Consider the following 13,161-nt stretch of genomic DNA (forward strand, 5'->3'; position numbering starts at 1 on the left):
TATTCAAATATGAGTTCAGAAGAGCTAAACTATTTGCTTAATTTCACATGGCAAACATGTGAAGGAACCATGTTTTAATATTCCTAAATCAGGTGTTTCTCTACCACACATATTGTATTCTTCCTAAATAGGTATTGCCTGTCTAATAGGTTAATGTTTTATAAATGGAATTTGCACCAAGTATGTAAAAAGGAGGTTGAGCAGTAGATTTTCGTTATGATTCTAGAAAGATCCTAGAATTCTAGTTCTAGAATTTCTAATTTCTATCTTCTTAAGACCCCAAGAAAGACTGGAAGTCTTAAAGAATAGAACTTTGGTACCAGTGCTTGCTTTCTGTTTATATTCACTCCTTTTGAAAGTGTATTTATCAACTATAACAAAGGAAGACAAAGATGAATAAGATCTTTGCCTCTGAAGAGCTCACAATCTAATTGTGTTTAACTGTAAAGAAAATATAAGGCAGAGTGAGGTAAATACCATAACAGAAGTACATAATAGAAGCAGATAAGAGTCCAGAGCAGTTTGATACAAGTCAAAAGAAGAGTTAAATTATGTCATTCTTTTAATATACTGTTCTCTAGACAGTACATATTGAAAGTTGCATATTGCTAATCTTTTTTTTTTTATTTTTTTATTTTTTTTTTATATATTTTATTGATTTTTTACAGAGAAGAAGGGAGAGGGATAGAAAGTCAGAAACATCGACGAGAGAGATCGATCAGCTGCCTCCTGCACACCCCCTACCGGGGATGTGCCCGCAACCAATGTACATGCCCTTGACCGGAATCGAACCTGGGACCCTTGAGTCTGCAGGCCGACGCTCTATCCACTGAGCCAAACCAGTTCGGCGCATATTGCTAATCTTGATACAAACGTAAGGTAGCATTAACACGGCATATTCATAGATTTAAGGACTCGAATAAAAGCTTACTACACTGCTGCTTCGTTTGGCTTTAGACTCGCAGTGGTTCTCAAACCTTCCTAATGCCACGACCCTTTAATACAGTTCCTCATGTTGTGGTGACCCCCAATTTCATTGTTACAAATTGAACATAATTAAAGCATAGTGATTAATCACAAAACAATATGTAATTATATATGTGTTTTCCGATGGTCTTAGGCGACCCCTGTGAAAGGGTCGTTGGACCCCCAAAGGGGTCGCGACCCACAGGTTGAGAACCACTGCTTTAGAGTAAAAAAAACGCTGACATTCTTTCGCAGACTGTTGAGCTTGGGTCTGAGATTTCCTAGGAACTACCCAGCAAGTGGTTTCGGTTCCGCGAGGAAAAGCTCCGGCAGAAGCTTTCTGGCAGCACCGAGGGCTGGCCAGGCCGAGCCCCTGCCCGCGGGGCTGGTGGGTGGGTCTGCAGGTGGGGCGGCCCGGCAGGCTGCGCCCCGGAGGCCAGACCTTGCCCGGGACACTCGGAGCGCAAGGTAGACCCGGGCGCGGTAAGGCAGCTTCCTGGCCCCAGGCCCGCTGGGGAGTTCTGCGCAAGCGCGTTAGTCGTGCGACAACCGTCACTTACGGCCGAAACGGTTTGTGCGGGGAGTTGGCGGCGCGCTGCAGCTCTTAGGGACGGACGGCTCGGGCGCGGGTAATCGGCTCCCTTTCCCCCTTTCTCCACTCCTTGTAGGATCTGGGGATCATGGAGCTTCCGGACCTGATGCGGGCGCCCGGTCGTGGACTGCCTCACCCTGCTCCGCTCCCGCTCGGGGTGATCCCGCGCCCAGGTGGGGGTGAGGGGCGGGGTCGGGGGCTTGCCTGGACTCCATCCTGGCGTCTCCGCGTTGCGATCTCCTGGGTAACTCGTGCTTGCTCTTGTTTTCCAGGTCTGGAATCCGGGGACTGTGACTCGCAGGGTCCGCCATGGAGCCAGAGCAGATGCTGGAGGGACAGACGCAGGTACCCGGAGGCCCTGGGTTCATGGTGGCGGTGTGCAGCGAGAAAGGGTGGCCGAGGTCTCTGACCTGTGTTTTGTTTTCTAGGTTGCAGAAAATCCTCACTCCGAGTACGGTCTCACAGATAACGTCGAGGTAACTCGCCCAGTTCCTATGCCGTTTCTGTACGTCTCTTAAGAGCTGGGAAAAAAACCCCAAACACCTCGGGATCTGTTTTTACTAGGTTGCTTTGCACAAGGGAAACTTGATCATCACGAAGCAAATACTGTCACATTGTGGGTAGCTTGTTTTATTAGCAGTCCTAACACTTCGTGGTATACAGACGTACAAATTAATGTTTAGCCTAGAGGTTGAACTTGTGAAGAAACATGCATACATTGCTAGTGGAGACTTAGAATCGTTTGGCTATTTATTGGGATATTGCTTTGGAAAAGCGGCGCATTAAAATTAAGAAACCCATTGTCTTTATAGCAGGATTGTGTTGGTGTCGTCAGCATTTAACACATGTTGATTTCTTTGCAGAGCTCAGTAGGCAGGTGCCATTGGAAACTATAATACACACAGTAGATACTGTTTTTGCCTTGCATGGTTAAGTCTGAATTCAGAGAGTACATGTGAAAAAAAAACACACATGAAAAAGAAGGTAACTTTTATAGAGTTTTCTATATAAGTCCTAAGAGGTTGTTGTCTAAAAGTAGAAGTTACTTTGTAAATGAATAAGTAAGTGCTGGAACAAATGAATTACCAAGAGCTGGGTGGAATTGGTCAGGAAAACAGAGGCTTCCTTTCCTGTAGGAGATGTGTCCGTTTTACTACGAAAGGAAAGACATTACTGGTGATTAAGTTTGGATAAATGAGGGCAGAAGCATTTCTGAGGAGAATAATAATTGTAACAGCTGCTAATATTTCTTGAGCCCTTTTACTCTGGGCCAGGCACAACCTAAATAATTGGCATATATCCTCAGTCCTATAAGACCCACAAGTTGAGTAACTTGTTAAAGGTTACCAAGAGGTAAGTGGAGAGCTGTGCGTTAAACCTAGGCATGTTGACATTTTAAAAGTACAATTAAATTGTGTTGCTGCCCTAGCCAGTTTGGCTCAGTGGATGGAGCGTGGGCCTGCGGACTCAGGGGTCCCGGGTTCGATTCTGGTCGGGGGCATGTGCCTTGGTTTCGGGTTCGTCCCCAGTGGGGGGTATGCAGGATGCGGCTGATCGATGTTTCTCTCTCATCGATGTTTCTGACTCTCTGTCCCTCTCCCTTCCTCTCTGTAAAAAAATCAATAAAAAAAATATAAAAAAATAAATAAAATAAATTGTGTTGCTGATCTTGACCAAACTCCTAGAGTTTGCTGGCATGTGGAATGACTACTCTGTGCCTATAAAATTGCTAGGCATTTTTATTGCTTTGATATCAATACGGATAGAGAATCTTTTCTTTCTAATGGGTTTTTAGTTGAACTTCTGCTGAATCAGGTGAAGACTCTTTACACCACTTTGTTTTCTAGCTATTTAAGAGACCTTTTTAAGGCATCAGTGGGCTTTTCTTGATGGTGCTTGTTTATGATGCTGGAGCCATGTTGCTGTAGAGCAGTGATAACAACATGCTTTTTCCCAAACCCTCAGTCTAGTTTCCATGGTAAAGTGAGAAAAAAAAGTGGCGATTGGTCTTCCTGCTTCTATAATTTTAAACTGCTTGTTCTTTTTTTGAACTAATGGTGATGGTAAAATAATTATGTTTGTAATTTTTTTACTTGGCAAAATAGAATTAACCCTATGTTAGTTTCTTCATTTATTGTATTAGTTTATTTCTTTGTTTGCAATATATGAAAGTCTGGAAACCACAATTCTACAGCTGCTGTTGCCGCTTTTTCTCTTATGGTTTTCTTTTTATTGGTTTGTTAAAATTATTTTTAGGTGTTGGCTTTAGGGTTTATAGTATGCAAATTTAACTTACCACAGTTAACCTTCAAGTGGTAGTATATATTTTCATTTATAGTATAAGAATTTTACAACAGCAGTCTTTCATTCATTTACTCTCTCCTGGACTTTGTACTATTACTATCATATATTTTACTTCTACATATGTTATAACTTCTACACTTCATTATTTTTATTTTTTCTTTAAAAATTCAGTGATCTTTAGAGAGATTTAAACAGTAAGAAAAAGCAGTATTTCACGTTTACCTGCACATTTACCATTTCTGGGCTCTTCATTAAAAAAATTATATATATATATATATATAATTTGTATTGATTTCAGATTTCAGGAGAGGGAGAGAGACATAGAAACATCAATGATGAGAGAGAACCATGGATCTCCCCCCGCCCCCCGCCCCAGACATCCTCCCAATCCAACCGGGATGGAACTGTGACCTCCTGGTTCATAGATTGAAGCTCAACCTCCGAACCACACCATTTGGACAGCTCTTCATTCTTTTGTGTAGATCCAGACTTCTGTCTGTTATCATTTTCCTTCCATCTGAAGTGTTTCCTTTAACATTTCTTATAGTTCAGGTTTGCTGGTAAGGAATTCTTTAAGTTTCTGAATGTGTGAAAATGTCATTTATTTTGACTTCATTTTTTTAGATATCTTTGCTGGGAGTAGATTTATTCCACTGTCTTCTAGCTGATATTGCTTCTGACAAGAAGTCTGCTATCATTCCTATTTTTGCTCCTTCATACTTAATGCCTTTTTTCTTGGGGCTTTTAAAATTTTATTAACAGGTTTTAAATAATTTGATTATGTTGTTTCTTGGTGTACTTTCAAAAAAATTTTGTTTCTTTTTTTTTAAATTTTTTGTTTCTTGTGCTTAGGATTTACTGAGTTTTTTGGATCTGTGTATTTAGAGTTTTCATGAAATTTTAAAACAATTCCAGCTATTATTCAAATTATTTTCAAGTATTTTGTTTAACTTGTGCTTTCCTCTATATTCTTGAACACATGGAAGCGATATCTTATAACTTGTTTAATGGCATTGCTTATTTTATCATTTGTATCATTTCTGAGTCTGTGAGTTGATTTTTCTCCTCATTATGGGTAATATTTTTCTGCTTTGCTGCCTTACAATTTCTTTTTATTAATCCTCATCTGAGGATATATTTATTGATTTTAGAGAGAGAGGAAGGGGGGGAGAGAGAGAGAGAGAGAGAGAGAGAGAGAGAGAGAGAGAAAGAAAAACATGGATTGGCTGCCTCCTGCATGTCCCCGGACCAGGGATTGAGCCTGCAACCAGGGCATGTGCCCTGACTGGTACCAGGAATCTAACTGTCACCTCCTGGTTCCATAGTTTGAGCCCACCTGGCAAATTTTTATTGGAAGCTGAGTGTTATGAATTTTACTTTATTGGTATCGGTTATCTTTTTATTCCTTCAAACATTCTTGAGCTTTTTCCTAGGACATGGTTACTTGGAAACAATTTGATCTTTTTGAGGTTTGCTCTTTCCTAAGTAACACCAGACCAGCCTTTAGTTTAGGCTTCATTTCCTCTTCTTTCATATTCTACCCAGTGCTTCATCTGTTAAGAGGTTTTGCCAGTCTAGGTCACAGAAACATGGAGTATTCCTGGCTTGTGTGAGTGCTCCTTCCACGCGTTTTTTCCCTTGGCCTCCAGTAGTTTCCTCACACCCATGCTCTGATAGGTACTCACCTTTAGGTGTTTTCCTGTGCAACTTTCTCCTTCCCATGTGAATTCTAGACGGCTTTGTCTCCTTGAATTTTCAACTCTTCTCAACCCAGGGAGACTGTGGGTTCTGCTTTGATTCCCTTTGATTTCCTGTATTGCATCTTACAAGTTCTCCAGGCAGGAAACAGTAAGTTGGGGCAATCATAGGCTCACCTTATTTTTTTCCTTTTTTTCGATCACTATTCTAAATTGTTAACAGTTTATTATTTATGTTTTATAGTAGTTTGGAGGTAGTTTTTTTTTTAGATCAGCTCAGGATTTTATCTTAACTAAAGTTAAGCATAGAAATTTGGCACATAGTGAAAATTCAGTAAATATTTGATTGATTTAAATGAGAGGACTTGGTTAAGGAGTTTATTATAGTATTTATAGGAATTGGTTAGGCATTGCTGTTTCTTATTGAAGGCATTGGGATGTCATGTAACTGACTAATTTTTGTCGTATATAGGTATTATCTGTTGAAATTTACTGATGGGCACTAAGTAATCTATGGGCAAATAAATAGCTCTTTTACTAGGTATAGGAAAATTTCTTATTAAGTCCTAAAATTACATTGAAAAATCATAAGCAAAATTAGAATAGCTAGCTGCCTTACAAATTTGTGGGAACTATCTTTGGAAACAGTGGTATATATTATGTAGATATGCGATTAAAGTTTTTTCTCACTCTTTACGAAATAAAATTAAACCTAAATATATTAAATATAGAAAAGTGTTTTTTTGTGGTTGATTCATTTATATTCACTTTGAGTAAGTTTGGAGCAAAAGTTCATTTAAATGGAAGTGCTCTTAATAATGTCTTGTATTTTAGATAGCCATTTATTTGTGAATTTCTAAAACGGTAATTTTTCAAAAGGAGGGAAAATTTTTCACTAAAGTAGTTTTTTAAAAAAAAAAATATTTTTATTGATTTCAGAGGAGAAGGGAGAGAGAAACATTAGTGATAAGAGAGAATCATTGATTGGCTGCCTCCTGCACGCCCCCTACTGGGAATGGAGCCTGCAACTCAGGCATGTGCGTGCCCTTGACGGGAATGGAACCCGAGACCCTTCTGTCTGCAGGCCGATGCTATCCACTGAGCCAAAACAGCTAGGACTCTAAAGTAGTTTTTGATGCTCTGGATGTCAGATGAATCTATGTGAAAGGCCCCAGATTTGGGGGTTCTTAGGAGTAGAAAGTCTAAATCATTGTTTCCTAAACATTTGAATATCACAATCATCTTTTCCATATTATTCTTTTTCCCTGGTTTTTTTAATTGTTATTTTTTACTTACTATTTTTTTCTTTATTCACTTTAAAAAAATCATAGATACCTTAAAAAAAAACATAAATGGAAAAGTATTCTCATTGGATAGTGGTAATAAATTTTAGCTGCATTTTGTTGCCAGTAGAAGGCTCTGAGCCTAAAGCCTACTCTCTCTGTGAACAGAGTTAAGCAAGTGTTACAGAAGTGTTAAAGACATATTAGCACCAAACTGAAACTTTGTCCTTGATATTATCTGTGATGAAAGAGTTGAAATAGGACTAGCTTTCTCACTGTGATTCAGTGCTACTTAGTTTCATGTCCAGATTTTTTGAAGCACACTGTACGAAGGTAGCCTCATGAAAAAAGGAGGACTTGTATTTACTTCTAAAAAGGCAGAGGAAAGTGACAAAGAGGTGGATCTGGAGATATGACATTAAAAGAAAGAGATATTATGGTGCTCTCAGAAGAAACTGGAATGAAATTTAGAGATGGGTCTGATTTTATTTTGGCAAAGAGATTTGCAGTTCAATACCAGTTTTTAGTCCAATGACTTGTCTTTTCTATTAGCATCATGTTTCTATTATTTTTTGTTTAGTACTCACAATAATCTGAGTATTTGTAATATTATGCATATTTTTTGGATTCACTAGAGGATAGTAGAAAATGAGAAGATTAATGCAGAAAAGTCATCAAAACAGAAAGTGGATCTACAGTCTTTGCCAACTCGTGCCTACCTGGATCAGACAGTTGTGCCTATCTTATTACAGGGACTTGCTGTGCTTGCAAAGGAAAGGTAAGATAATAGTGTCAGCAGAAGGAGTTATCAAGAGAATGACTTTTCTAATTGAAGTATCACTAGTTATGTATAATTTTTTTCCTATAAAAAGAACTTATGCATATTAAAAACATTTTAAAAGTCAGCCATAATTTCAGTTCAGACACTAAGTTTTTTCTACAAGTCTTTGATCATATGCATATTTATAAAGACTTGTAATTATGGTATACATGCAGTTTTATATCTCCTTTTTACTTAATATTATAACAGTTTTTTTCATATCTATGCATAGACTTCATGAACTTATAATTTAAGTTGTTCTAGTACTACAGTTAACTTAACCATTTTCTCATTGTTGAAAATGTAAGTTCAATTTCCGTTATTATAGATCACCAGGCAGTTTATCTGTTTTTATGCCTCTTTTTCTTTCTTTTTAAATATATTTTATTGATTATTTTACAGAGAGAAAGGGAGAGGGATAGAGAGTTAGAAACATTGATGAGAGAGAAACATTCACCAGCCGCCTCCTGCACATCTCCTACTGGGGATGTGCCCGTAACCAAGGAATATGCCCTTGACCGGAATTGAACCTGGGACCTTTCAGTCTGCAGGCCAACGCTCTATTCACTGAGCCAAAGGGGTTTGGTGCCTCTTTTGTTTTTATGTAATTACTTTCACATGCTAAATTTCCACGAATTGGTTTGCTAGTTCAAAGGATACAATTTTTTTTATGGTGTTTGATACTTAGTATCATATTTATGACCAAAAATGTATTTTTTTGGTGGTGGTGGTGGGGGGGGGGCGTTAATCCTTACCTGAGGATATTTTTCTGTTGATTTTTTTTTTCTTTTTTTAGAGTGGGAGGAAGGGGAAGAGACAGAGAGAGAGAAACATCTATGTGAGATAGACACATCAATTGGTTGCCTCCCACATCTGCCCCAACCAGGGCAGGGATTGAGCTAGCAACTGAGTTATGTGCCCTTGACTGGAATCGAACATGGGATCCTTTAGTCCGTGGGCTGATGCTCTACCCACTGAGCAAAACTGGCTATGACCAAAAGTTTATTAAAATTGTTTCACTGTTATCATAGCCTCAACAGCATGAGTGTTACAAACATTTTTTGCCAATTTTTAAAAATTGATTTTAGAGAGAGAGGAAGTGAGAGAAGAGAGAGAGAGAGAGAGAGAGAAAGAAAGAAAGAAATTGATTTGTTGTTCCACTTATGTATTCATTGGTTGCTTTTTTTAAAAATATATTTTATTGATTTTTCAGAGAGGAAAGGAGAGGGATAGAGAGTTAGAAATATTGATGAGAGAGAAACATCGATCAGCTGCCTCCTGTACACCTCCTACTGGGGATGTGCCTGCAACCAAGGTACATGCCCTTGGCCGGAATCGAACCTGGGACCTTTCAGTCCGCAGGCCGACGCTGTATCCACTGAGCCAAACCGGTTAGGGCTCATTGGTTGCTTCTTGTATGTACCCTGACTGGGGATCAAACCAGCAACCTTGGTGTATCATGACGATATCTAACCAGCTGAGCTACCTGGCCAGGGGTTGCCAAATTGTTTTAACTTCTTTATTAACAAGATTATAATTTTTCTTTTTTTTTTGGTACAGGTTTTACCCCAGTAATTCTACCTAAATTATTTTTATGTAAGCAAATCCCATAAAAAATATATTTTTTTTAAGTTACATTAGTCATCATTTATTTGGTGCAGACTATGTTTTACTCAAAGAATAATAATGAATACTAGCCCTAGCTGGTCTCACATCGATGTTTCTCTTTCTCTGTCTCTCTCCCTCCCCTTCCACACTCTCTAAAAATCAATTGAAAAAATATCCTTGGGTGACTATTAACAACAACCAAAATGAATACTGGCAAACTGATATAATTTTCTTAAAAATATATTTTATTGATTTTTTACAGAGAGGAAGGGAGAGGGATAGAGAGTTAGAAACATCGGTGAGAGAGAAACATCTATCAGCTGCCTCCTGCACACCTCTACTGGGGATGTGCCTGCAACCAAGATACATGCCCTTAACTAGAATCGAACCTGGGACCCATCAGTCCGCAGGCCGCCGCTCTATCCACTGAGCCAAACCAGTTAAGGCCAAACTGATATAATCTGATAAGGAACTTGATGTTTTCTTATCAAGAGAGCTCATCATTGATGTTTCTCTCTCTCTCTCTCCCTCTCTCCCTCCCCCCCTTCCTCTCTGAAATCAATAACAATATATTGAAGAAGAAAAAAAAAGATGAGAGACTCATTGATCAGCTGCCTCCTGCACACCCCTGCAATCCGGGCATGTACCCTGACTGGGAATTGAACAGTGATCTCCTGGTTCATGGGTTGACGCTCAACCACTGAGCCACTCCAGCCGGGCATGTTTATATAAATTATATAGTAAACATTAAATATTTGCTTTAGATTGTTACATTTATAAAATGTGATTTTTTATTTTTTAAAACATCTTAATATTTTTATTGATTTCAGAGAGAAAGGGAGAGGGAGAGAGAGAGATAGAAACATCAGTGATGAGAGAGAATCATTGATCGGCTGCCTCCTGCATGCCCCCCACTTGGGATTGAGCCTGCAACCCAGGCATGTGCCCTTGACCGGATTTGAGCCTGGGACCCTTCAGTCCACAGGCTGACGCTCTATCCACTGAGCCAAACTGGCTAGGGCATATGTGATTTATTTCTGGCTCTCTACTGACAGTTGAAGTATGGACATCTTTTATTTTTTTCTTTCTCTAAAGAATAATTAGAAATTCTAAATATTTATAAGCTAGAAGAAAAAATTTGAAGCAGTCCTAAGTAATATGCTATTAGTAAATACAATTTTTAAGTAAGAAGTCTGGCAAATTGATTTATCAAATTAATCTTGAAAAATGTTGTCTATGTCTAGCTAGTTAAAAGATAGTTTAAAGTGCTAAGGGAATATTTTGAGATCATTATTAAATATTCTCAGTATGCCTTTTGCTAGTAGGGTTTAAATAGGTGTTTACCCCATTTTCATCTTTGGACTTGTTTTCTCAGCAAGAATTATTTATATAAAAGTGATAAATGTGAAATAATACCCATTAACTTTAAAATATGTTTAACTTATCAGGTGTGTTGTATGGTGGCAGTATTAGAACTATTATTGATTTAAATTATTTTAAGAAAAATAGAAATTGCTTTTTAAAAAGAAACAAAACTTGTTCAAATGAATACTACTTCCTTTGATTAATCACTTAGAGAGTGCATCTACCTGTCTTGGTGATGCTACAGCCATTTTCCTATGTAGTTTTTGTATTCTTATTGAAGGTTAATATTCATACAGAAAATTAAGAATATCATAAGTGTACTGCTTGCTGAATTTTCTGACACTAAGCATAATTATGTAACCTGCATTCAGATCAAGAAAGGGAACACTGCTGGCACTCCAGCAGTCTCCCTTGTGTCCCCTCAAGTCATTATTCCCCTGGGATAGTTATCATCCCATTGCGAGTACATTTTCCAAACTTGTGTTTTAGAATTGAGTTCATAAGTAGATTTCAGCTGTACAAAAATTTCAATTTCTTTAAACTACATTGTTGACTAATCTGCTTCCCTGTCTCATTTACTATACAGGATGTCCCCCCAAAATGTATACACACTTTGAATAATTATTAATTCCGATGGGTTAAACCAGAACAGGAAGAAACATCAATTGAGCTATCAAAAAAGTATGTATACATTTTTTGGGGACATCCTGTATTTACTACAAATGGCCTTTGAGTGTAAAAAGAAAGCTAAAATTTAAAAGATGTATTTTTATTATGGAACAATTTATTTCAATGAACACATCTAGAATACAAATTTCTAAATTTTGGATTTCTTTTCCTTTACAGACCACCAAATCCCATTGAATTTCTAGCATCATATCTTTTAAAAAACAAGGCACAGTTTGAAGATCGAAACTGATTGGGAAGAACAGAAAAATTTGCTTTCTACTATAGATTTACATGATTAAGAGGCAGCTTTAATTGCCATGATTTCCCCCCACCCCTTTTTGGAAGTATAAGAACCTTCAGGACAACAACTTGTTCTTGGAGTTGCAGAAGAAAACATATTTCCCTTATTTTGATTTAATCACCATACTTATATTTAAAGAGTGTATTATGTGCAATTTTTTCTCAGATTGTCTTTAACTTTGTTTTTAAAATGACCTTCAAAATAAACTGTTAAATGTCATTACTGTAAAGTAGTTTTTGTTCTATATGCTAAATAATTTACGTGGTTCCATAACTTTTATGACATTTTTTTTTATCGTAGAACGCTGCAGTTTTTTACACCAGCATGAAAATACATCAGAATCTAATATAATATTAAAAAACTCAGTTTTTTTCTGCATTTTCCCTGTACCTCATGGAGGGTGGAATCTGGGTATCTACAGTTTTCAACAACTATAATAGATGATTCTAATGCACAATAAAGTTGGGTTACTGGTATAAGTACTGCAGAGGGTGTATAATATCCTCCCTTGCTATCAACCTTTATGGTAATAATAGCTATCATTGCAATTCTACGTGTCAGTTGCAGTGCTATTTTACTTAAATTATTTCTAATATAGCAGCTCTGCAAAGTAGATATTGTTATTCCCGTTTTGCAGATGAGGAAACAGATTTGGAGAGGATAAGTGACTTGCTGAAGACCACACTGGTAAGTGCTTGAATGGGCATTGAAACCCACTTTTACCAATATGTTGCTTATAGCTGAGTGAGAAGTATTTGTTCTACTTCATTGCTTCTTTTTACAATAAGAAACCAGCCAGTCCTTTTTTTGGGTAGGGGGCCTGCTCACTTTGACCTGTATGAGAGGAAGGGAGAGGGAAAGAGAGAAAAATCTATGTGAGAGTAGAACATCAATAGGCCTTCTCCTGCACATGCCCAACTGGGGGATTGAGCCAGAAATCCAGGCATGTGCGCTGCCCAGGAATTGAACTGGGATGACACCCAACCAACTGAGCCACACCGCCAGGGCTTCAAAAATTTTATGTGTCAGCCCGTTGTCTGCTTTGAACTATACCAAAGATCTGGTCACTGTGACATTCTGATGTAACAATGTTACGGTTTTTCACCACAAATTTTTCATTGAAGATAATCAACTTTCTGTCTTACCAATTTTGGAATGGTTTACTTCATTACAACACTTACTGGGAAGTCCAAGATACCTTACTTTGCCGTGATCGTGATTCTTCCATAATTTTAAAGGAATTCTTTGCACTTGACCCTGACATGAAATACTGGGGTTGATAAAAGTCTGGAGGGTTGGAAATAATGTTTGCTGTTTGCCTACTATGCCATGCTCTATGTTTATTAACTCAATCCTGGGGACAGCCGAATATTATCCCCATTTTATAGATGAGGATAACTATACCACACTTTAGCTAGTTAGGGAGTTAAGACACGTACCTACATAAATATAACATGAAACAAGACATGTTTACAGTGTCAAAGCCAAGACTGGCTGGTAAGGGTGGCCCTGTGAAGCAAAAACCAGCGTTTGCAGGACCTCAGGCATCCTCCCGT

General features: G+C 38.0%; 2 protein-coding genes across 5 annotated transcripts in view; both read left to right on the top strand.

Moving 5' to 3' along the window:
• The first annotated feature begins 1,526 nt into the window (after positions 1-1,526).
• Positions 1,527-11,824, top strand: DPY30 (dpy-30 histone methyltransferase complex regulatory subunit). Its single transcript, XM_036334954.1, has 5 exons — positions 1,527-1,595; positions 1,831-1,903; positions 1,987-2,034; positions 7,478-7,620; positions 11,482-11,824. Exons 2-5 carry the CDS (start codon positions 1,868-1,870, stop codon positions 11,552-11,554), a joined length of 300 nt encoding a protein of 99 aa, XP_036190847.1. The 5' UTR covers positions 1,527-1,595; positions 1,831-1,867; the 3' UTR covers positions 11,555-11,824.
• The window catches only part of MEMO1 (mediator of cell motility 1), a 95,507-nt gene continuing 89,852 nt past the window's right edge, over positions 7,507-13,161 (top strand). For 3 of the 4 annotated variants that reach the window (XM_036334951.1, XM_036334949.1, XM_036334948.1), the window contains exons 1-2: positions 7,507-7,620; positions 12,243-12,292. The gene's annotated coding sequence lies outside the window, so the exon portion shown is untranslated. Of the gene's footprint in view, positions 7,621-12,242; positions 12,293-13,161 lie in introns of those variants that run through there. The other variant, XM_036334950.1, reaches the window with a different exon arrangement.

Source organism: Myotis myotis, unplaced genomic scaffold (genome assembly GCF_014108235.1).
Source record: "Myotis myotis isolate mMyoMyo1 unplaced genomic scaffold, mMyoMyo1.p scaffold_m19_p_14, whole genome shotgun sequence".
Lineage (NCBI taxonomy): Eukaryota > Metazoa > Chordata > Mammalia > Chiroptera > Vespertilionidae > Myotis > Myotis myotis.

Coding starts and splice junctions, on each gene's coding strand:
- DPY30 (XM_036334954.1), top strand. CDS start 1,868: ATGGAGCCAGAGCAGATGCTGGAGGGACAGACGCAG. Junction 1,904..1,986: donor TGCTGGAGGGACAGACGCAG/GTACCCGGAGGC, acceptor TTTGTTTTCTAG/GTTGCAGAAAATCCTCACTC. Junction 7,621..11,481: donor GCTGTGCTTGCAAAGGAAAG/GTAAGATAATAG, acceptor TTTCCTTTACAG/ACCACCAAATCCCATTGAAT.